At 39.8% G+C, this 24,335-nt stretch overlaps 1 protein-coding gene across 2 annotated transcripts in view; it reads right to left on the bottom strand.

The window, feature by feature from the left end:
- ZBTB44 (zinc finger and BTB domain containing 44) overlaps positions 1-23,788 on the bottom strand; it is a 29,552-nt gene extending 5,764 nt beyond the window's left edge. The window contains exons 1-5 of one of the 2 annotated variants that reach the window (XM_044439540.1): positions 23,340-23,788; positions 7,676-8,740; positions 4,693-4,777; positions 2,708-2,871; positions 1,870-2,170 (exon numbers count right to left, since the gene is read on the bottom strand). In XM_044439540.1, the coding sequence (XP_044295475.1) occupies positions 1,870-2,170; positions 2,708-2,871; positions 4,693-4,777; positions 7,676-8,693 (1,568 nt within the window). In that variant the 5' untranslated portion in view covers positions 8,694-8,740; positions 23,340-23,788. The remainder of the gene's footprint in view (positions 1-1,869; positions 2,171-2,707; positions 2,872-4,692; positions 4,778-7,675; positions 8,741-23,339) is intronic. The other variant, XM_044439541.1, reaches the window with a different exon arrangement.
- Positions 23,789-24,335: the final 547 nt, after the last annotated feature.

Raw genomic sequence — 24,335 nt, 5'->3', positions numbered from 1 at the left:
CACAAGAATTTCAATTTCAAGTACACTACAAGGTTTACTTTGCAAAGTTTACCAATAACAACTTCATATTTGGATGTTGTTTAAAATTCAGACATCTCTCATGAAATAAGAGAAATGCACGGTACATAATCAATTACTGCCTTCACGCAAAAAAATATATGTAAAGGTATTATGTTTATATTAAAGGAGGGACAATTAAAACAAACATTAGAGGAAGAATAAAGGACTGGAATCAGATTTATGCTGAATCAACTGCACTGGTGGAAGTGGACCTCCCCATCCCACCTTCCCTCGGTAGGCCCACCAAGCCCATTAAAATATTACACTAAGAATGAGTGGACTCTGCTGAGTGAACTGTTATGCAGAGCAGATCCCCAAAAACTGGGTGAAGAGACATTCTGTGCAGGAATTGTTCCTCCCTTGGAAGCAGATCCTGGATCCAACCCATAGAAAACAAAAACTAAACAGGACCATGAATAATAATTATACAATCAGTGCCTTTCCCCTGTCCTGAACATATGCCACTGGTGCAAAATGACTCACCCAGGAGCCAGCTGGACTTGGGGAAGCACAGGATGAGGGAACAGAATGGAGCAGGCCTTGGTGGGCTAGAAATTGCCCACCTGAGGTAATAGCAGTAAAACAAAGAGGGTTGGTAGAGGTTCCGAAGCAGTAAAGAAACCTAGAGATTATACCAGGATTCAAGGAGAATTTCCTTCTCCTATGACACTAAATGGTCTTCTCTTGCAAGAATTTAATGAATGCAGCAGTTTTATTGATGGGCATTTGGATAATGCAAAATTTTTGCTTAACTTGGTGATTGGAAAGCTGAAAACACAGTGATATCTGCTTACCTAAGAAAGGAAAGTATTTAAAAAATTGAGAAATATTTAATAGAAATAGAAACACATACCAGCATTTTTCAGAATCAGAAACCAACATGGTGCACATATACATTACTTATGGTTTTAAAACAAACCGCTCTGCAAATTTGATTTTTTGTGGCCAATTTAATATAAATGGAACAAAGAAATAAATGCCGAAAAACTACTTCAGTGGGAGTAAATCCCACTGAACTCAGTGGGGCTTACATCTGAGTAGACATATAAGAGACTGCACAATAAAAATAGGTAATGAAATAATGCTCATAGTAAATGTTTCTGTGAATGGCAGGTTTGAAAAGTACAGGCTTGAGTACAATCCAGAAAAAAGCAGAGCTGTGTATAGTCCCATTGATTTCATTGGCAGAGTTAAGCATTCGTTTTTAAAGGCTGAATGTCTGCCTAGATCAACTATGGTTCCTTCCTTCCCCCATTCTACTCTCTCTTTTAAACTGATTCAGTTATCAATTTAAAATTAGCTGCATTTAATTCCTCTGTACAGAGTATTTAAGCATAACTAGACCTTTCACATCACAACAGTCACATAAATAGTCTTTCACTGCTTTTGTATGTAGCTGTTAAGAGCAATAATGAGAGCAATGGGGAGACAAAAAAAAAATTATACCCATCATTGTTAAGCTGCTCCGGGATAGCAAAATGAATGCGATAGTAATCATGTAGCAGTTTGAATGTAATGTGCTGTTCTGGAATATCTGAGAAATAAGTGTGTGTACATACGTGCGTGCAGGCATACATATGTACGGCTGCACACACACATACGCATTCAAATTTACACAACCCCAAAACAGAAGAGAGAACACTGACGATAGAGATGAAGTAGCCTTCTGGACTCCAGTAAACAGGCAACCTGCTGTTAAAATGATTACAGGCTGCTTTGAACACAGAAGAAATGGTTTAGGGAAAAAAAGCATGTTTCTCTGATAGGGTTTTTATTTTTTTATTTTTATTTTTTTGCAGTGCACCTCACCTGCTCTGGAAGTAGTTTGCTAGCTCTGACGCTTCATGGTTCAGACTCCTCAGATGAACGATTAAATTTCCAGAGTTGGTGAACATGGCGCCACATGTTTTGCACTCGTAAATCCGAGGCTTGCGGATAATGTGCCGGGAAACCCTCATGTGGTGTTTATATTCCCCGAAGGAAGTGAAAGTGGCACTACATATCTGGCACCGGAAACAGCGTTTACCTTCGTGCTTCAGGCGATGCATCTTTAGCGAATAAGCCCGGGTGAACTTTTTCCCGCAACGGTCACACTGAAATGGTTTAATGCCTGTGAAAAGAAAGGAAGGAAAGAAATTGACTCTTTACAACTGAGAATCATTTAGGACAATCCAGCCATTACTGATTGTAGTGATAGTGATTCTGTCCATTTATGCAGAAGCTGCTACCTGAAACGTTTAAAGGAAGAGATGGATTTTCAAAGCTCTGAAGCAGCAGAAGCTATTTCCAAAAGGCTAGTTGTATAAGGCGTCAAGTCAAATTTACACTGACCAAGTACAGGATATGGAATGGATCTGTGCTGTATATTTTTAGCAAGGTGTGCCTCAATCATCTGCAATGGCATAATTTTAAAAAAAAATGGTCTAAAAAGCTATCTCACTGGCTTGCAAAATAATAATAAAAAATAAATTAATGCACTCTGAGACTGAAATCTATTTACCTTATTTTTACATTTTTGCCATATATTTTGATGGGAAAAAAGCACAAAAGGCATTGTTTCAAAAAGCATCAACATGAACTTTTAAAGAGAAGAAGCCACATGGGCTAATATCAAACTATGTCTTATAGAAGCAATAAAGATTCTTACCTGAGTGGATGAGCATGTGCTGTTTTAAATTCTGAATACGGGTGAATCGAACACCACAAGTTGGACACTGAAAAGGTCTATCAGGGCCATTTGGGCTGGGTCTTTCTGTGCTACTGGTTGAAGGAGCAATATAGAGCTGGTAAGGATACTGCACATTCTCCAGTCTGAAGAGGCAAACAATCAGTCTTTCAGAAACAAATTAGTGGTAAAATGTAAAATAGCAAATTACAAATGTGAATGCATATCAAAGCATTGTAACATGTAATTAAGCAAAATTCAAGCTAATTCTTCTAAACCAGGGTAGGTCACAGCCTGTAGTCTACATGTGATCCCCATGGGCTTTTTTGCGGCCCTGGCTTGGTCCCATTGTTGCAGTCATGACAACAATCCTTGCATGCACTGGTTCAATGTAGAGATTATGTGTCTGCTGGGAAACAAGATGTACACTCTCCACTGGAAATCTGACCATGTAGCTAATTTCTGGAAGTCGTGAGGAAGGGCTGCAGGCCATAGGGTTGGTCAGTCGGTCAGTCTTTTTCTTTTCCAGTGGGAGGAGTATTATGTCTGTCCCAACTCATAGCCATTCCAAACTGCATTAAATGCTCTAATCCCTTGGAAGATTATTTCCACTATAGGCAAAACTAATAAATAGCAAGTGAAGCTTTTCGATTAACATACTGTCACACTGAATTTGTAATGAACAACTGCTGCCCTAAGCACTTCAGAGAACCAATAAATACATTTATATTAAATTTGTATAAATATGTACAATAGTTACAGTGACATTTAGGAAGGGTGAGTAAAATCAACGTGCCTCTGGTAAAGTCTGTACTGTGCTAGAATTTAAATTCAACTCACATCTGAACTACTCCAGGTAGCCTGGACAAGTTACTCTTGTTCACAACCAAGAGAAGAATACTGCCCTACCCCACAGGGCTGTTTCTGTCACTCTTAAATAACAATAGTAATAATACAGCCTTCTATGAAAGCAGTTTATAGAAAGCCAACATAGTACAAAAATAAAAATATTCCCCACAAAAATCAAAAGTAACAAGCAAAGCTAACAGCAGCTTTTTAAAACAGCAGCTCATACAATAGGAAACTTGGAACTATAAATTAAATACTTCTTCCCTCCTTTGGCTCATATTTCTCCCTGTTAGCCTTAGCAGGTATTTCCACTTAGAAAACCGTCCTCTGTGATGACAGGGTAAGAATGTAATATCAACAAGATTAATTATGGATTTAATAAACACATTCAGTTATCTGTTGCACTGTCACATAGACCTTCCTCCATGGAGCTCTGGGTGAACATGAGAGGTAGGGTTGGTGAGAAATAATGAATTCTCTGGCTTTGTGATTGAGCAGGAATTTGAATACAAATCTCCCTGGTGCAAGACTAACACCGCACTGGCTCTTTCTCATCCCAGCAGCTAGCATCATTGTATCAAACATATGAAGGGAGAAGTTCAACAAATGAACAAACTTCCTACCAACTGTGCTTAGGAAGGTAGCCGATTTTCAGTTTTGTGAATACTGAAGTACACTGTGTCCATGTAATATACTTTTTTGCTTTTCTTTCTTTCTTTCTGCCTGCCTGCCTTTGTACTTCAAGCAGGAGTGTCATAAACTGAAATGTCTGTTTTACAGTAAATTTTGTTACCTTTAAGAGGCTTAGCAGCATATTTTTCCATTGAGTTAGGGAGGCTCTCTAGGGGATTTGAAAGCTCCTGATATAGAGTCAGCTATGGTGACACAGAAAAGCACTTCTAAGTGTCTCTCTCTCTCTCCTTCAGTTGTAGAAGCACTTGGAAACACTTCAGCATATAGCCAAGTATTACCTTTCATTGTCCTTCTAAAGTGTGCAGTCCATTACATATGAAATGAACCTTATTCAGAAAGTACACATCTGATGTCTCAGATTAGAAAATGCTGAACACAATATATGATGATCTGCAGAATACTGCACACTGTGTGTTCGTACATACCGATCATCATCATCTGCATGAACGTTACCACCAGAGGTACTCTGGAGTGTTGGCAATCCTTCAGTGACCCCTTCATCTATTGAACCTGGGCAGTTAAAAGAAAAAAAACATGTATTACTCTGCAATTTAGTGGAAGTATATATCTTTCCAAGGTTGAACCAATTGGCAACATGTCTCCACACTTTTTTTTTGAACACGAACAAGCAGCAGCTAACGCTTTCACAAATATCAGTGCTGTGCAGACTTTGGAATATTTTGCTGGCACATTTCACAACTCACAGAGCTGATAAGATAACCAATCGCTAAATGGTTATAATGTATCACTGAACATTATAGGACAATTTAGAAACAGTTCAGCTTATTTGGTTTCAGTTATTTGAGGATCCTTAGATGGGGACTGGACTAAAATATGCATAACTGGATTGCCACTGCAAAGCCAAATTTATTATTTAAATACAGAAAGATACTGAACTTGCATCAACAGATGGAAGTACTATGTACGCAGCTAAGCAGTAGTGATTTTATCACAGCCCCCCTTTTAAAAATAAATTTCCTCTTCCAGCTCTGGGCACCCAAATTGTACATTACTGGTTACAAATCAGTATATTCCCCAACAGCCCAATCCTTGGTATATTAATTTGGAAGAGTCATATAAATCAACAAGACTTGCTTCCAATTAATAGTTAGGGTCACTAGTTAGTGCAGTTATGCTTTCATTTTGTCACTGTATCATATTCAAATAAACTAGTGGGTGAAAGCTTTCCTTAAATCTTATTACATGTAAGTTGAAATGGGCATTACATCCATATAATATCAACATATGGTGCTGATGGTACAACATGTATTTTAGTTGAAATCACATCCCAGAGAAGGTTACTGTTTGCTTAGGCTAGATCATGCTTGGACTCTGATCAACAGAGATCTTAAATCTGCATGTCTATTTTTCTTGGGTCACCTTTTTAGAATTGTCAGGTCGAGGATGTTTCATAATTAAATTGTGGCTATAATTCTAATCCTAGCTACTGTGAACAGTGGGACTTCCGAGTCAAAATGTTCAGGATCAGGGTATATGGCTATTATTTAAGTGGATGTATGCCCGTTATTTAAATTTCCTAGGAGATGTTTCCTTTAAAAACATGTTTAGGAATGGGATCTTCTTAAAATTCTAACCCTAACCCTGTAACAACCAGCAAGAATCCCATCCTGCCAAACAGAATAGGATAGTAATGGAGTTGGAAGGGGACTATAAGGCCATAGAGTACAACCACTTGCTTCCACATGTGGCCACCCATGTGGCTGCAGACTATGCCTTTGCAGCTTAGCAAAAATGACTCAACATGCTAGCTTGATATAAAGCTATACAGGCAGGTAGAGGAAAATCCTGGACCTGAATAATGAATGATATCCCAAATCACAGGGTTTCCCCTGAAATACTATGTTACTAGACTGCTACTTAACTGCCTCAAAGGTAACCTAGTTGAACCTTCTGCCTATGATGACAAATAAGTAGCAATGAAAGAAGAGTGTGTGGGTGTGGGAACTTGAGAATAATCAACTATACTTATGATATACAGATGAGGTATTGCATAGTTCTGAACAAATGTATCAACAAATATGTTCCAGGCAATACCTTATCTTTAAAACAGACAGGTGTTAATCTTCAAAATAACCATGTGCAGTATTGCCTTCCCCACACAACTATGGTTGAACTATGGTTTTATACCTCCAAATTCCCAAGAAAACTGACTGAAGTTTGGCAATCTGCTATAGCAGCTATTTGATGTGCACAAGGAATTTGTGCCTAAGCAAGCATGTCACCATTTACTACCAATACAGGAGATAGTTTTGGTGGTGAATATCTACAGGGCAAGCAGAAGTGCACAAGAATGGAGAAGTCCGGAGAAGTCTTGGCATGTATATCTGGATGCCTTTCCCCCTTGGCATGTATATCTGGGAGTCTGTTTGTTGACATTTGCTTTTTCTTTAAATGATGCAAGAAACTATATACTATTCTGTCCATGCAATGATTCCGCATAGCTGATCACATGTCATTGGCAACTTTTCCCCCTGAGCTCCCACTTCTATGTGTTTAACGGTATGGATCAGATTACATTAGTCCAGCAAACCAACTTCTTGCTAAGAGCTGCCAAAAAATAAATTTGGTCTCCTCCTTTAATTTATAAACCACAGTTCTGGCAGATTAGGTATAAAGTCTCTAGTAAGATAATGAATAACACATTCGCATTTGAATGCCTTCGATGCAAGGAAGATTCACAACTATTAAGTCTGCAAAAACTCTGGTAGGTGAAGCATTTTAATTTCAGCAGAAATGCTACCAATACAGAATGTCAACATAAGAGCTATTCAAAGTGTGGTACAAAAATAGCAGCAGAACTATGTTAAGGCATGTGCCACTGGAACACTGTTCCTGTTTCCTTAAAGCAATGATGCAGCTGAAGTACTATGACTGCATGGCTCAGACATTTCCTCCCTGAAAGTGTCAAGGCAGAGCCAACCATCATCCACTCTTATGGTTCAATGTTCATTAAGACTTCAACTGTACAGACATTTATTAGGGTGTAAAGCCCACTGAATTCAAATGGACTTCCTTTTACTTTAGCCTAATTTATTATTTTTATCCAACTTTTCTACAATAACTTTGTGGAGCTTTACTTTCTCCAAAGAAAGAAAAAAGCATAACATACAACAAAACCAAAGCATTTATTTCTGGGTAAAGAAGTATAAGTGAAAAAACTGAGTTGCAAGACAACAAACTGAACACTGAGTAAATGGCTAAATAATCATCACAAGACTTCCTCTGATTTGTGAAGGAACCGATCATCATTATTATATGGCTTTTATTAAAGCCTTTTGAGCTGTTCGAAAAAAATGTACACTTGAAAACTGGGAATGTTTCCATGACGTGATGAAACCCTTGCATACAGCTTCCAATAAAACCATAATGAAAATACATGTATTCTACCTATAGAAGATGACTGTGGGCTGATCAGAAGGTCTTCCTGGACTTGCTCACTTCCTGGAACTGTCTGCTGGTCACTCAGAGAACTTTGGGATGCGCTAACAGGCTGTGATACCTCCTCATGGACTTCCTCATCACTTAACCTTTCGACTTTTACACGTACATCTTCTTCAATCACAAGAGGTGAGCTGGCCTTTGTGCTCTCACAAGTCATATAATCAGCAATTCTTCTAGATGTTTCAGATGGACCAGGCACTTCTAGAGTCCGAGAATTTTCAACTTGTTTTGCCTTCTCTGACTGAAGTCTTCGGTCAATTCCAAAAGGAAAAGTCCAAGGAAAAGCTAAAGAAGAGTCTACTGGATGATTTCTAGACTCTGCATAGGAAGCTGAAGTATTTAGAACCTGGGGGGAGTTTGTCTGAGTGCTACATTTAAGTGGACTTTCTGGAGACATTACTATGTAGCTTTTGCGCTTACGCCGTGATTCTCTGCAGACAGGAATGGTTCTTTCTACCACACTGCATTCTGAGGAAACTGGAGAAAGGCTGCCATCTCGAGAGGTAAAGTTGCAATTTGCACTGTTTTCCTGTCCAGTGTCTAGCACCTTTTCTTGCTGGCTACTGGGAGTGTTCCATAAAATACTTGACTTCATGAATTCTGAACAAGTGCTAGCAACACTAAACATTTGCATATAGCTAGCTGCAGCCAAGACATCAATAATATTTTCTGTGTTAATAGACAATGTTGCTGTGTATGCATATTCTAGAAGAGGCATGAACCCGGTCACTGTCACATGGTGCAGGTCAAGTACACTTTTGCTGTCATCTTCTGCTTGGCCAACCAACTTGGAACGGAAGAAATCGCTGCAGGCTGCCAGTACCACCTTATGTGCTCTGAAGATTTTGTCTTGGACACGGATAGTGATATCACAGAAATGTCCATCATTGCGCAGCATGTTAAGCTTTCCAAGCATCTCCTGGCTGTGAGCAGGAGAACTGTGGGTAAATGTTTTGACACCCATTTTTCTGCTTTCTGCTAATATCCACAATACACAGTATTAAAATGAACCTAGGAAGAAAAAATGCAGATGATGAAGAAAACAATTTCCACAATAATATCACCACAGCATATGTGAATACAAGAATTAATCACAAGATATGCTATTACTATATACTCAAGCCCAATTCCTAAGGAAAACAACCAGTCAATTATACAATTTCAATTCTTTTATCAACTTGGATCAACTATTCTGCTGGTCTGCTATCTCCCTCAAATGACTGAAATATAAGATTGAAACCCTGTTTTCTAGCAAATTGGATTAATTACTACAGATAGTCTAGCATTACAAAAATATGTACGAGCGAACCTCTAGTACTCCTTGCTCTTTTCTCCTCTACTGGTGTAGTCACAAGATAGATCCACAGCTTGATGCTAGGTCTGAACCAGATCAAACATTCGTAATATAAACGAACATTTACTGAAACAAGCCAAGGCAAACCTTTTCTAACATTAGTTTGTTTCCATAAACCACAGTTTAAGCCAGACTTCCCCAAACTGATATACATCAGATGTGCTGGCCTATATATATCTATATCTATATCTATATCTATATCTATATCTGTATCTATAGATATATAGAAGGCACCAAGATGCAACAAGAAGCTGAAGTTGCTTTAACCCAAGAAGTGTGAATGCACTATCAGAAGATGAGATGCGGAAGTTCTTGCACCCAAGGTTTAAGCATGATTGCTCATGTAATATTAAATCACAGCTTAGTGTTTTATGGGCCGCTAGCTTGAAAAGTTACAAAGCAGGGGTAATTTCTATAGTGATTTATTTAAAATAATTGAGTTTCATTTGGGTAGTGACAGATGGATTAGGGTTGAAAACGAAGGTCAACAGGAAAAGTGAACATGCAAGGCAGTGTTCCTCAACCTGGAACACTCCAGATATGTTTGACCAACTCCTGCCATTAGGGGTTGTTTATGGTCTGATTTGATGGAGTGAATAAACATGCTTCTGAAAAAACATGCATAGGACAGCACTTTCATCTATACATTTAAAGAAAGTACAACTTTGACAGTGCAAAATTTGCCTCTAAATGTTAGGCTGGCTGCAATATGGCTCAAGATTTGCTGAGAAAAGAAGAGACAAAATACTTTACCCAAATGTGTAAGGTGTTTTTGCCTTAACAAGACCAATAATTAAGAATTTACTTGAGTTGCAGTCTATTCCTTCTGGTAAACCACTCTTGTTACACTACTGAAAAACAGCCAATTTTGACCTCATTTTCCTGTCTTGTTCCTGCTTTCACACTCATCATATTGTAAATTACTTCAAGAGAAAGTAATTTGTCATCTGGAGCATAAAATCAACTGACTAGCATTATAAAGATCACATGGCTCATCTATTTCAATAGGTAGAAAATATGAAGGAAACACTAACAATTTAACAAGGCAGAGTCTGACCAGTTGGCTTATAATGACATTGTGCACTATTTGAAAACTAAGAATTAAGCAGCAAATGTCCACTGAGTGAAATCTGGGAAAGCTATACCGGCAAATGCTTGTTCAGAATACTAACATGTATCAGATAAAAAGACAACAACTTCACTTGGAGCAATATGTCACTAACAGGGTGGATAGTCAGTAAGACTAGACTGAAACCATGGTTTTCTACATCATTTACATGCATGCCTATCTTACCTGTAGGTAGAGGAACTTCATTAAAATATTCCCAAACTGGGTCTCTTTTACTGCCTGCTGCCATTATAGGTTTGATTTTCTCCTCCAGGGAGAGAATGATACAATAAACATCAGGCTATACACAAAAAAGATCCTAAGGATCTTGTCTTGTGGAGTATTCTGCTCAAAAGGATTCACTTTCATTTTTTATTGCTTGCCCCTTCCTGCTCACACTTAGTTCCTTGTGCAGATCTATTCCACTCCTAACAATATTCTATTCTATTCATTATTTTGTGACAAACACAGGTTGTACAATGTTAATTTGAGGGGAAAATGCTATAGCTTCCATCCTGCTGTAGCGTGCTCCTGGGTTTGGCCCATCAGAATTCTGTGAAGGCCACTTCACATATTATGCAAGGAAAGCTACTTCTACAAGTATATGCTGCAGGGAGATATTTCATTCATATAATTTAAAGCGTGTGTTCCAAAACACAAACATAGGTACAATGAAGTAAACATACCAGTATCATAAAAAAATCCTTAGTACGGCTACCAGGGTGAAAAAGCAATAACAACTAGTGATAGAACAGCAATGGTTGGTACCACTATGCATTCTGCTGGGTTCCTTTCCTTCCTGCATTCTCTGGTCTTCTGGGCTGTCTTTTCCAGATCAGAATGAAACCCACATGCCTTAAGAGGTGGGGAAGTAGGAGGACAAGTTGGGGAAAAGTGGCAAGCTCCTCTGCTAATTTAGTACTGTTAATAAGCAAAATTAGGTGCTTCAGATTCTGTCTTGGCAAGCACATTCCTAACATCTTCTGGATAAATGATGATCAGTATACTATCAGCACTCATCCTTATTTCTCAGTACCACTGGGATCTTTCTCCAGGGGAGAAAGAAGAAAGTGCAGTATTTCCCTGTGAGCAGAAATGATGTCTCATACAGAAAACAGACTGGGGCAACAACAGGAACCTTCACTATTTAATAATGTTCTTATGTTTTAGGCTTTCTATGACTTCTCACATAATTCCTCTGCTCATATTCTATAATTAGAATAAATTATACAAAGTCGATGTATCTCTACAATTCTAGTAAAAGCATCAAGAATATCCAGTGAAAATAAGAATTGCTCTGCTGCATTCATCCAGTATAGCATTCTTTTTCCAACAATACTTAGTCAGATGTCTCTGGATCCTCACAAGCAGCATTGGTCTACAGCCAGCACCAGCAGATGAACATTAAGTTTCTACCAAGTTATTACAACTAGTAACTATGCTATTTCCCCCTACTTCTGATCTTCCTAATCAAATTGAGATATTCACTTTTTTTCTGATAGGTTTGTGGGTCCTTTACGGAAGAAATTGACTTGATCAGTGAAATCAGGCTCACAGTGACTTACCTCCTCAGAAAGCCCAAGTAAGGCACACTGGAGTCCTACGATATCATTTGGAGCAGCTACTTAAAATGTGATAAAATCAGCTAAGAGATTGTTAGTGCAATTTTTAAGTGCTGCCTCAAGAAGTAGCATTTGTACTTTCTTATGGAGATAAGTGGTAAATCAGCTGGTGCTACACATCCTCTAAAACTGGCAGTCTATATTAAAATCCTGATTTTTTTTCTAATGTCAAATTGGGAAGGCAGCATAACTGCTGGATATATGTTACTATACTCTTTAATGAAGGGTACTTTAATGAATACTATTAAAGGCTAACTGAAAGACATCTATGGTTTGCCAAGACCTTGCTAGCTATAAAAAGCCAAGAAAAATAGTCAATGAAGTATGATACTACTTTGACTTGAGTCCACAGTATGAGCTCTAAAAAGGTCAAAGTCAGGCAAGACAACTCAATAGTTCTGCTTACACATCCTATTCCTTGCTGCAGCCAGCCCATAACATGAATGCAGAATGGAAGACTTAATTGGGATAATAATTAACTTATTCAAAATTCCTTCATCACTGAGATTTTATAGCTGAGACAGCGTTCCCTCACGAAGAGATTTGAGAACTTGACTTAAAACTGTGGCAGTGAGTCTCATATACGCATACTACTCTGTAACTTATTGAAGCAGTGGCCTGATAACTGTGTTCCTCTCACTTATGCTTTTCAAAACAATTCCTAGAATAGCTAACCAGAAACACTGGACTCTACAGGACTTAAACTGCCAAGAATGCATTTTCCTGCCACAAATGGTTATATAGTAAGTTGAGTCACATGCTAGGAAATGAAACATGACTTTAACTATCTGTACATGTCTATTGGCAACACACATTAGATCAAGATGCTGAACCTCAGGCCTGTTGACCAATCCAGCATTCCTGGAGTCCCAACAGATGGCCATGCCTCTTCCCCTTGTCACACATTTAACTCCAGCTCCCAATTATTTAGCATATTCCTGGTGTTTATCTGTTCCTCTGTCCACTCTTAAAGGTTGAAATTCTAAGGTTTAGTTACTGATATTAAGGGCTCTACACTAAAATGTTCTGATGCTTTGTATATCTTGGCCCAACCTTTTTGTCTTTGGTCACATCAACCAATTGAATGTATCCCTAAGCTTCTCCAAAATTCAACTAGGCCCTCAGACTGAGAGACATTAAATAACCTGCACTGGATTAATAATTTTAATAAGAAATGGAACTGAGAACCATGCTGGTAATCTTATAAGAGATGTTTTAGAAATCAATAAGGCCAGGTAGTGCATAATTCATCTTTCTAAAATCATCTAGACACATTCCTGTCTGGATTCCAATGTGGTTAAAGCAGGTTAGCCTTGGCCCCTGTGATGCCTCATTGGGAGAGGGGCAAAGGGAATGAAAGCCTGTAATTCTGCTATATCTTTCATAGGCTTTCACTATTATTGACCATGGTATTCTTCTGGATTGATTCTGCAGGCTGGGCATTGGAAGCATGGTGAAACAACAGTTTTCATCTTACCTGTGTGGTCGATTCCAGAGTGTAATATTAGGTGACTGTTCCTTGGCCCTTGGCAATTCAGCTATGGGGTTCTGCAGGCAGCTCATTTGTCCAGCGTTAACATCTATATGAAGCCACTGGAAGCGGTCATTAAGATATTTTGAGCCAAGTGCCATAAGCACACTGATAGAAAATCTCCCTGTAACATTTGAATCAGGTGAAGCTATGCAAGTCCTTGAACATGCCTATACTCAGTGATGGGAGGGATCAGGGCCAATAAACCAAAGGGGAATCCTGGCAAGATGAAAACCCTGAGTGGTTCCTGAGTTGTAATGTATTACTATTGCATTGCATTTATGTCCAGCTTTTTTCCTCTTGCAACTTCTGGAGGTGGGCTCATTACCTTTTCTGGCTGGTGTTGCACTCTCTTTGAAAGACCAGGTTCATGGTACTGGGGTACTCCTAGACCCATCATTGTCACTGGAGTTCTAAATGACTGCAGTTACTTAAAAGTGCCTTTTACCACAGTGGTTTCTGACCACTGGTCCGTGCACTGGTACCAGTCCACAGATTTCCTGCCGGTCCATGAAGGGGGCTGCATCCTGCTTGCCTGGTCTGGCATGGAGGCTGGCTTTGCTCCACCACCTCTTCCTTTGTTGGCATTGCGTTTGCAGGGGATGCAGCAGTGCCACCATGGGGGACGGGGAGGAGAGAGACGGCTTGGTGGGAGCCACACTGTGCCAATTTAGGTATTTTGCTCTTTTGCTGACATTTTTTGTTGCTTGGCTTATGCTTGTTTTCAAGAATTTTCATTGTTTTGATATTGTGCTTGGAACCTAATATACAAAATACTGTATTATATGTATGGTGCTTTGGTTTCTGCCTCAGGGGTCCCCAAGGTGGTTTACCTGTTTTCACCAGTCCCCAGCTGTGGAAAGGTTGAAAACCAGTTTTAACCATCTGTGACTTGTTTGTCAGCTATGACTTCTCCTGGATAGAGACAGCTTAGCCTCAGTGGTTCAGATACGAATAACGTCAAAACTGGATTACTGCAATGCATTATATGTAGGACAGCTCTCAGGGCTGGTCCAGAAGTTGGAGCTAATGAAGCAGTTTGGGTGTTGTTAGGTGTTCCCTGTTTGAGCATGCAACTCCTTTGCTAAGGGAGCTTCACTGGCTGTGTATCTGCCAGTAGGCCATGTTTAAGGTGTTGTTACTAGTGTATAGAACCCAAATCAACTTGGGCCACAATAACTGGGTAAGTGTATTCTCCCTCACCAGCTTGTCCACTCACTGTGGTCAGTTGAAGGCATGCTCCTGATGGTTCCACATGGAGCTATGGCCTGACTTGAGTCCACCTACAGAACAGCCTTTAGCATAATTTAGTGTGTCCTCAGGAAATCAGACAGGTTTCAACATTGAAACAGCACTGTTCCCTCCGAGATCTTTATTTCAGAAAGACTTCCTTGACTGTGTTGGAATCTGTTTAGTTGTTAAGTGGTATATAAATGTTGTAAGTAAATAACAGAATATTTTGCAATCTAAAATGTTTATTTTTCAGGGAGAAAAAGCATCTCCCCAGGCTTTCACATATCTAACAAGAACTACAAGAGTAAGACTACTTTGCTTATTCTAAAATGAAGAAATGAAATCATTAACTGAGATAATGTGGCTTTCAATTTTGACTGACTAGATCTCCTTGACTTGGTCTTGACCAACAGGGAGGAGCTGATAGATGAAGTACAGATTAGGGGAGCGCTGGATGCGAGTGATCACTCCATCCTTTGCTTTGAGATCAGGGGACTGGGGACATGTAGCAGGTCGAGCACTAGAAGCTGGGACTTCAAGAGGGCCAACTGGAGGCCAGACTGGGGAAAGTCTCCTGGGATAGGTTACTGGAAGGTAAGTGAGTTGAGGTGGGGTGGACTCAAAAGTATTTTTTGAAACCATAAGTAGTGAGTCAACAAGACTTTCAAGTGTTGTGTTTTAATTGCTCTACCTGATACTGCTGCTGCTTTCTGTAACACTCATGAATTTCTAAATATAGCACAACTTTCTCGTTATACTGGAATGGGCATCTAAGGTCAATTTTTAAGACAATCTTATCTGAAAGATAACATTTAGATATGAATGGTTGCTTTTCCAAAGCTGTACTAAGAGAAATCTTAATGGTTTTTGATTGCTTACATGGGTTATAGTCCTGCACAAAGTTAGCCCACAGAATTTCATGGGTTCTCTTGATGGGATGCTTACGGTTAATAAACTATGCTTTATTAGTGCAGCTGATACCCACACTTCAGCGACTATCTATAATTAAATGACAAACTGTGAGTGTGGGTTATGAATGTCAAATTCTTCCATAGTTTCACACAAAGAAGCTGCAATCTCTACTGCAGTAAGCCCCATTGAGCTATCTTGGGTATCTAGAAGTAAGCCCTAGTGATCTGCAGACCAATCCCAAGCATATTTATTTGAAAACAAGTGATAGAAACCCTCCTCAATCTATATTGGCTTATCCTGCCCCAGTTTTAGCACACAATTACCTTGAAAGTATCATTAGTTTTGTTTCAATTGAAATCTTTGTCTAAAATGTTTGAAGCTTTTGATTGTAAGTTTTCATTTTAAATGTAACAGACTTCAAAGAACTAAAGATCTGCTTTAACTGAAACAAGCTTATCATTTTTTGCATGTCTGTTCTGCAATTGTAGCTTCAAACTTTTATCACTTTTTCACTTACTGCAGGAATCTAAGGCAACCAAGGGGAATCAGAGGCTGTATTATACGATAGACTTGCTACCACACTACAGAAGCTATACTCCAGACTGGGCTCCTACAGCAAATACTCAAAACATTTTTATTCTTTACAAGTATTTTCCAACATTGCATATTATGTGAATTAAGTGCTTAGTAGTTACCAAGCAGGAATTCTGTATTCACAAGCAGGAATTCTGTAATCACCAATGTTACCTTGCATTCCAGTCATAACATTTGCAGTGGTGTGAACTGATTATGCAAGTATTTTAAAATATTTTTAAAAATCTCATTTTGAAGATAATAAAAACCATGTGTCGTTGGTGTTCCCACAAGCTTCCTTTTTTCCATTTCAAAAGACTTAAAAGTTCTTTACTCATCACCAAATATTTTTCTGAATTTAGCAGCATACTGCTATGCTCAAGGTGTGTATGCATTAATTAACCCAACCATTTGACTTACATAAGCCACTTCTGTAAAAGGAAGTGCCTTTGAGGAATCTTGCTCAAGTTTAAACAAGACAAATATCTGGTACTGCTTTCACCCTTTCTATACTTACTTTATACTGAGTTAACAGTCTTAACAAAACCCTAAATGGGAAGTTATTTGGATAGGCTACACCAAAATAAGGGTTTTGTTTGTTTCAGTATCAACACAGACACATCAGCACAAGCAAGGCTGTCACAGAAACACTGTGCATTCGGAAGAGATGTGCAGCTTTGCTGTTTTGTATTTTCTGAGTGTTAAACAAGACCCAGTACATTAAAATAACAAAGAAGTTAGATGTCTATGCACTTAAAAGTATGTTTTCTTTCTGAAAGGAATTATTTTATTTTTTCCTTTCCCTGAGCCATAGTAAAAGTTTGCATTTGTATCATCCTAAAAAGAATTAGCCTGGAAACATATTTTGTATGCAGCCTGAATGACTGCTCATTGCTACCTGATATCTTACTAATGTTCGGAGGTTGTCCACATATTACACACATCCAATTCTGCTGAGCCCTAGCAACAAAAATAATGTCTGGTCCAAATTCTAGCAAACCCTGGTTTAAATTAAGAGGAGGAGGAGATGAAGATTTTCACCAGTGAAGTCATGCACAGTTTTGTTGTGCCAATTACTAACATTATTTGTCTTTGTTCAGTTAGAATATGTACAGCAGAGCCAGTAATGAGATGCTTCAAGGCAACTGTGGACTCCAGGGTAAAGGATGACTCTGCATGGCTTGCCCACCTATATCAATTTAAGAAAAGAGTTCCTACACTGCTTCTTCTTGTTGTTCTTTGATGATCAAGAACAATTGGGTTTTTTAAAGACTGTGTATTAAATTTGGAAGTTATAAGATATTTTTTCCTTCAGAAAAAATGATTCTTACATTCAGGTTTATCAGTAAGTAGTCTACTAAAACTTTTCGTAGGCTAATAAATTGTGGAATTCTTTGCAAGTATGACATAATATTTACACAGTTCAACGAATGACTCCTTTGCACGATCACCTGTGGACCTGGAAATTTTGGTTATTTCACCCCAACAGAAAAAGAAACTCTAGATAAAAGACACCTTATGCTTATGCTCGGGGTGGAAGCTGGGTGAAAGGACAGCTGCAATAAACTTTATACCCAGAATGCAAAGGCTGATAAACTTCACTGACAGTGCAATCCTATGCATGTCTACTCAGAAGTAGGTCCCAGAAGACATACTTCCAAGTTAAATACAGGTTTATTCTCTTTAAATTTCCCTCTTGACTATGGATGAGCATTATTACAGTTCAGATAACAGATTACCATAGTTTATTTTCCCACCTTGCATGTTCAGATAAAATACCTTCACCAGGTGTGTTTTGCAATATTGTCTGAAAATGGTGATGGTTGGGTGTAGGTAGGTTTACAAACCCCTTGGAAATGCAGGTTTGTTTTAGGGATGCAGGATTGTTTGCAAAGTGCCTAGGTCCTACATCCTTGCTGAGTTTGGATAGCATAATAATCTATGTCTGGTGAAGGGAATTTTAATTAGGTAAAAGAACAAGAACAGCAAAAGAAGCACAAGAAGTAACTCAATAAATACATTTAAAATGAATTGCAGAAGTAAAACCCGTGCAGCGTTTTCTATCTCCAGCTTTCCAACAGTCCAATCAATACCTTGTTTGATCACTATTAACAGCTATCACATAACTTACTTGGTAAGTCCAAAATCAAAAGTTAAGAATTTGTTCTAAGCAGTATTTCCCACTTAACTCAGTCTTTCCTCTGCAACTCTTCTTTTGTAACTTTCTCTGCTGTGCTGTAAAACTAGACTGGTTTTTTAACTCGCTGACAGTCTTGAACCATCTTCTTGAGGAAATGGCCACCTGGTGATTATAGTAATTCAGTGGCATGTAACCAGCAGGCTACGGTGGCTTATTTTTCTTCCCTCGTCATGTGAACCCACCTTTTTGCTATGCTATTTGTATAGTAGTAGGTAAATCTAACATAGCAGCCACTTTATGCTGACTTTAAAACTATGTGCTGAATGTTAATCATAAAAGCCAAGGTGCCTACAAACACAATCCTTTGCTCTAGAAGCTGCTGTTTAGCAGGAAATTCTAAATTCTTTCCATTGACATTCCATGGCTTGTGGTTATGGACAAATCAAAAATCCAATGGCAGAACAGCTGACCACTGGAAACTAAATTTCAATGGAATAAAGTATTTTTCAGGGCATATGAGGGTTTTTCAAAGGTCAACTAGAGTTTCTTTACCTGAATGTATCAAATGGTCAAAAGCAACATCTCTACCAACTGCAACTTGGCATTTATTAATAACTAAATTAATATTGGAAATAAGCCAGTTGGCTCTGCTTTAAATCAATGAGCAAACACCCTCTGCTTCAGTTTCACTACACAGAAACCTAGGGTAGCAGTCAGTGGTGTCACAATGCTAGTGCGAATGATGTTGCACTAGCATAAACCAAAAGATGGCAAATCAGCACCTTTTCCTGCTGTGTTATTTGCATTGCACAAGCTCTGGCTTATGTTAATACAACATCAACAGCAGCAGACAAACCACACTGTAAAAACCCCTAATTCCAAATAACTAAGTTTAGGAAATGGTTAGTATTTCCAACTTTGATCAATGGAATTTCTTATAAATCTGCTTGTTTTCAGCTTTAAATATATACAGAAGGCTTGTCCCACACACATCCAGCAAGACAGAGCTGTCTGCTTTTGTTTCAGTTGCCTTTCTCCTCCTGCACCAGTACTAGATGGACAGGGCTATTGTGCAGAAAAGAAGAGGAACATGTTCTTATGTAACCTGTTCTATTTGCATGACAGTAAACGAGCTATTATCACTTTCCCTACATATTAAATACCTGCCTTTGAATTTCTCTAGAAATCTAACTAGAAGGCAGTAGGCTAAATGCATCTTGCACTTAGTGAAGTTCTATGTAGCTATTGAATTGGATCTATTCTAAACAAGGAGCAAAATGTATCTCTTCTACATTTAGTCTTTCTAGAACAATTTTAGACATGAATGAGGCTACTACTAACGTATCTCAGAATACTTCTACTACTGAACTGTAACACCTGAACTGTATTTTATACAACTAAAGTGATTCTAATAATGTATAGATAATACTTTGGTATAATGCGTTCAGGTATCCAAAGTGGTGTACTACCTAGTTGCAAACCAAACAACAGTCCTAAAATGCAAATCAGTATTGCCCCTATACTGTATGAGTTTACTGTTTGAGTTTACTGAAACTTTCTGATTGGAAGCGAAGTCTCTTTATTCAATAGCCTACAGTAGCTCATTATGTTATATTATACTTTTATACTATGTTGAAGTAGTGGCCTGAGCAAATGGAACTGAGCATGGAAAACTCAGATTCAAACCCTCAGTCAACAATGAATCTCACTGGCTCTCTTGCCTGGTCACTATCTTAGTTAAACCTACTGCACAAAATAATTGCAAGGAAAAGAACCCAGTTACTTGGAAAAGGGATAAAATTCTTAGACTAGCGACTTACATAACGATAAGTATCTGGGTTGCAAAATCAAGATGGGCATGAATTAAACTTCTTCACACTCACCTCTAATGCTGCAATGCCTCGCTTTCTAGGAAATAAATAAAACACTGATAATGAGCACTTGAGGAAACTATTCTATGGTGTAAACAGATCACAGTGTTAAGAGGGTCATATAAGAACATAAGAAAAACCATGGCAAAAGTCTGTCTAGTCCAGTACTCCACACACACTGTGGCAAACCAGTTGCCCACAGGATCCCTCAAGTAGAATGGGTGCAAGACCTGCTCCTGGCACAAGCAACTGGTAAAGGAGGTAAGACATAGCAAGACTACTGGCCACTGACAGTCTCCTTCCTCATATCATATGTTGTTGTTTTATACTGGCTGACCGTTGCTACTACCATCTGGTCCAGCGCTACAACTTTGCCAGTCTTCAAGAAAGCAATAGAAAGCAAGCAAGAGAGTAAATATCTTTTCAATCTGTAGCAATATAATCAAAACCATTACTTCTATACCACTAGACTCTTCCATTGTACAGTCTCTAGTATCTTATTCTAGAAGATGTTAAAGAGTTACTGGCACTTTATTCACTTGTGGCACTAGACAAAAGAATATCATTACTGATCAAAGAATGAATGAGGAATAAGAAAGTCTCTATTTTTTAGCCTACTACCACAACACATGTAGACATGCTTCTAAAATATCTCTTGTTTCAGGGAAAATGCCCATATACCATTTCTGAAAACATCTGTAGTTTATCCTTGAACAAATAACAGAAACTAAATAATGATTTTAGTGTGGGTATGCATAGGTGGATTGACTCTAGAATTTATTTCAACTAGCCACTGGCCCAAAAGTAACAGAAGACCAGACTCAACATACTATGACTAATGTGCCAAAGAAACCCATTTGCAGTATAAACAAGGATTGTTAATTTCAACATAAACTCAGAGAACAATACTGTTAAATTCTGTATTCCTAAATAATCCATTGCCTGTAAAACAAAGTATGAGCAGGACTTTAGATTATTTGTTCAGCTGACTTGCAAAGAAGCTCCTCTTTATTTCTACACTTTTTTTTTAGACCAAGCTCTCTATGAGGCAGCTATCCCTTGGCTATTCTTCTAAGTCCTGTCTGTTTGGAATGATACTCAGTTAACCTTTGTGGCCTTATGGCATAAACCACATACGTATGTTCTCAGAAGCCTCTCTGAACATAATAAATATAAACTTATTTAGTGCATAGTAGATTGCTCTAATTATGTTAATTATCTCATTACTAGAACCTCCACACTGTATGTTGAGAAGCTGATCCTGAAACAGTGATATTGCATAACTGTATTATGCACCTTCCCATACATTCTGCAAAAATGCCTAATTAAGTATTTATATCATACTTCAAGGCTACAATTCTATGCATCTTGTACTTAGAACTATAACTGATAGTCTTAAGCAAAGAAAACTATCTATTAAATTACATTATTGTTCTCTAAGCAAGCAAGTCAGCCCAAAACACCATCCAAAACCTTAAAACCAATGACTTGAGCAGAGAATGAATTTCAAGTTATTGTACACAATTTCAATATTGCCAATTTGCCAATGCCAATTTGCCTAGTCATATATAAGTCATAAGAGACACAACAAAATAGTTGGCCACACAGACTGGTTGAAGAAATAAACTTTGTATAATGAGATGTCCTACTTCGTACAGAAGGAGAACTGTTTGGGTGGCACTTGGAGGGGCGACTCACCATATATTACAGAGGAGACTGTTTATTGGAAAATACTGTATTAAGAAAGGACAGCTGAAATCAAAAGGAAATTGTTCTACATACACAGAACATGATTGAACAAGAGCAAAAGGGAAGGCATCTTTCCTGAATTATTAGCAGGTTTTTTAAACAAAGATTTGTGCACTTGATATTCCACTGATCTTCTCTTGATCTTCAGCAGAATCTCTCTCTTGACTTTCAGTGTTCTAAACACAATTCCCTCTTTATCTTTTAGCCTAATATTACCACAGAACTTCTGGCTCAAAGTATGTTGGGCATGATGGTATATCAAAACAAAATAGGCTGGTGTTCAGAGAAAAAGGAATAAATGAATCTAAGCAATGAGTTATTTAGGAATTGCTACAAATATGAATGAATTTCAAGGAAAGAAGACTTTTGGAAAATACTTAAATGACCAGCAACAGTGATTTGCAACTGTGTAAACAAAAATAACCAAATGAACTATGACAGGCAACGTCATGGATGCCACACTGCTTTGCAAAAATTAAAATGAGCAGGAATATATACATAGGTACCATGCTGGATTGGCTTTTTAATAATGAGGGATTAACTGGATAAATGTGAAAGAGCCAGAGAAAAGATATTTAGGAGGGTGAAACAAGACAAGGATGATCAAGGCAGAGATACCTTGAGCTAAGGAATGTTACATTTAAGATGTGAAATAGAAAGCTGGGTCCACAAATGGTACAAGACAAGGCAAACTACAGCTAGTTGAAAGTGTGTATTTATTTATTTAAAGTAGGGGAAAATGAAGAAGCACTATGAGATGTAAATTCAAAGTTTATTGGGTGGATAATGATTAAGCTGCGGTTAAATCTAGCCTCTGAGAATAAACATAACAGACTTTGAGGCAGGGGGACAGACAGAGACAGAAAAAGACTGCATAAACAAAAGAGAACAGACAACAAGTTTGAAAGAGTGATGAATATACTGTATCTCATGGCATTTATTGGCATCAGGATATTTGTTTTGAAAATAAATCCTGAAACTTAAGGAAAGATGCCTAATGTGAAGCATACTTAAGGCTTCTGAGTATACGCAACCATAGTAAGCACAAACATATCTAAATGCATATTTTGTCCCCCATCCCTTTTTGTTGCGGCCCCGCTTTTGTGTTGCTTTCATTACGAGTATAAGCCATGCTAGTGGCAGGGGCCTTCTTCCCCGCCCCCCCCGCCCAGTGCGACCGTTTATCTGAAATGCAAGCATATCAGAATGAATAGCAGAGGTTTTCAACGCGGGAAAGAGGAGAGTGGGTAGAGAGATATCGATAAGCACAACCACTGGGGATTTAAAAGGGGTGGAAGGAGGGAGAGACGGAGTTAAAAGCAGGGGTGTGTGTGTTTGTGCATGGAGCTAAGGCGACGGCATCCTAAAAAATGGGGCGGAGCAGGTGCCAAAAGGGGGTGGGGCAGGTGCCAGGAGGGGCGGGGCTTGCTTGTGCGGCTCCCTCTACCCTCCCCTCCTTCTCATCAACCCCCTTCACCCACCAGGCCGCCCCCCACATCTTTCTTACCCCCCATTACCTGGTACTGGCGAGGCCCTCTCGTTCTCCGGGCCCAGTTGATGCGCGCGCACACGCGTGTGTTTGTGTGTGAGTAAGGGAGGGAGGGAGAGAGATTGAGAGAGAGGGAGAGAGAGAGAAGGAGAGGGTTCGAGTTTTCTTTTCTTGACCCCTTCCCTGGGCCCAGAGGCGCCGCCGTCTCCCCCTATCTCGGCCCCCGTGTAGGCCCCAGTTGGGCCATGGCGGCCGCCGTCGCTGCCACCACAGCCGTTGGCTCTTCCAGGCTCGCGCCGCGGGCGTTGAAAAAGAGGAGGGGGCAGAGAAAGGGAGGCCGAGGCCCGCGCGCCCGTACGCAGGCGCTTTCGCGGCGGCGGCGCGGGGCCACTCACGCGCTGGCTGGCTGGCTGGCTGGCTGGCGCGCGGGACCAGGCTTCCGAGCTCCCCACTCCCTCCCCTACTCCGGGCAACCCAGCCTAGCCTAGCCGGGCACTTTGTTTGTGTCCCACAATGCACAGCGGCGGCGGCGGCGGCTAGGGAGGGCAGGGAGCTGGAGTAAGGGAGCGAGTGGGCGGGGCCGCTGGCGGGGCGGGGCAAAGCCCAAAGGTGGACGGAGAGGTGGAGTGTGCGTTCGCGCGCGCTCGGGGGCGCGCCTCCCTGCCCGCGCCCGTGGCGAGAGCTCGCTCGCTCGCTCGCAGGTGGCGGCCGCGCGCCCGCGGGGTTGGGTGAGGGCACGCGCGCGGCCCCGGGGGCACCAGCGCTGTGTGACCCGTGCGTGCGGGGTAAAAGCCAAACGCTGCGCTGGACGGAGTATCAGTATGAGCACTGAGCGGGCGATTTGTTCCCGGAGCGGTCTATAGAGTGTGAGCGTGTGAGAGGGAGCGAGAGACGCGTGTATGCGTGTGTGTGGGAAAGCCCATGTGCTCGTCCGTTCTCTGCACGCGCTGCGCCCCCCCCCCCCCCCCGCCGCGCACGGCTAACTTGATTTCTGTCCCTCTCTCCGCAGGTGCCCAGGCAAAGC

Source organism: Varanus komodoensis, unplaced genomic scaffold (genome assembly GCF_004798865.1).
Source record: "Varanus komodoensis strain SLA01 unplaced genomic scaffold, ASM479886v1 scaffold35, whole genome shotgun sequence".
Classification (NCBI taxonomy): Eukaryota; Metazoa; Chordata; class Lepidosauria; order Squamata; family Varanidae; genus Varanus; species Varanus komodoensis.
The sequence above is the reverse complement of the archived record's forward strand: the minus strand, read 5'-3'. Positions and strand labels throughout refer to the sequence as shown.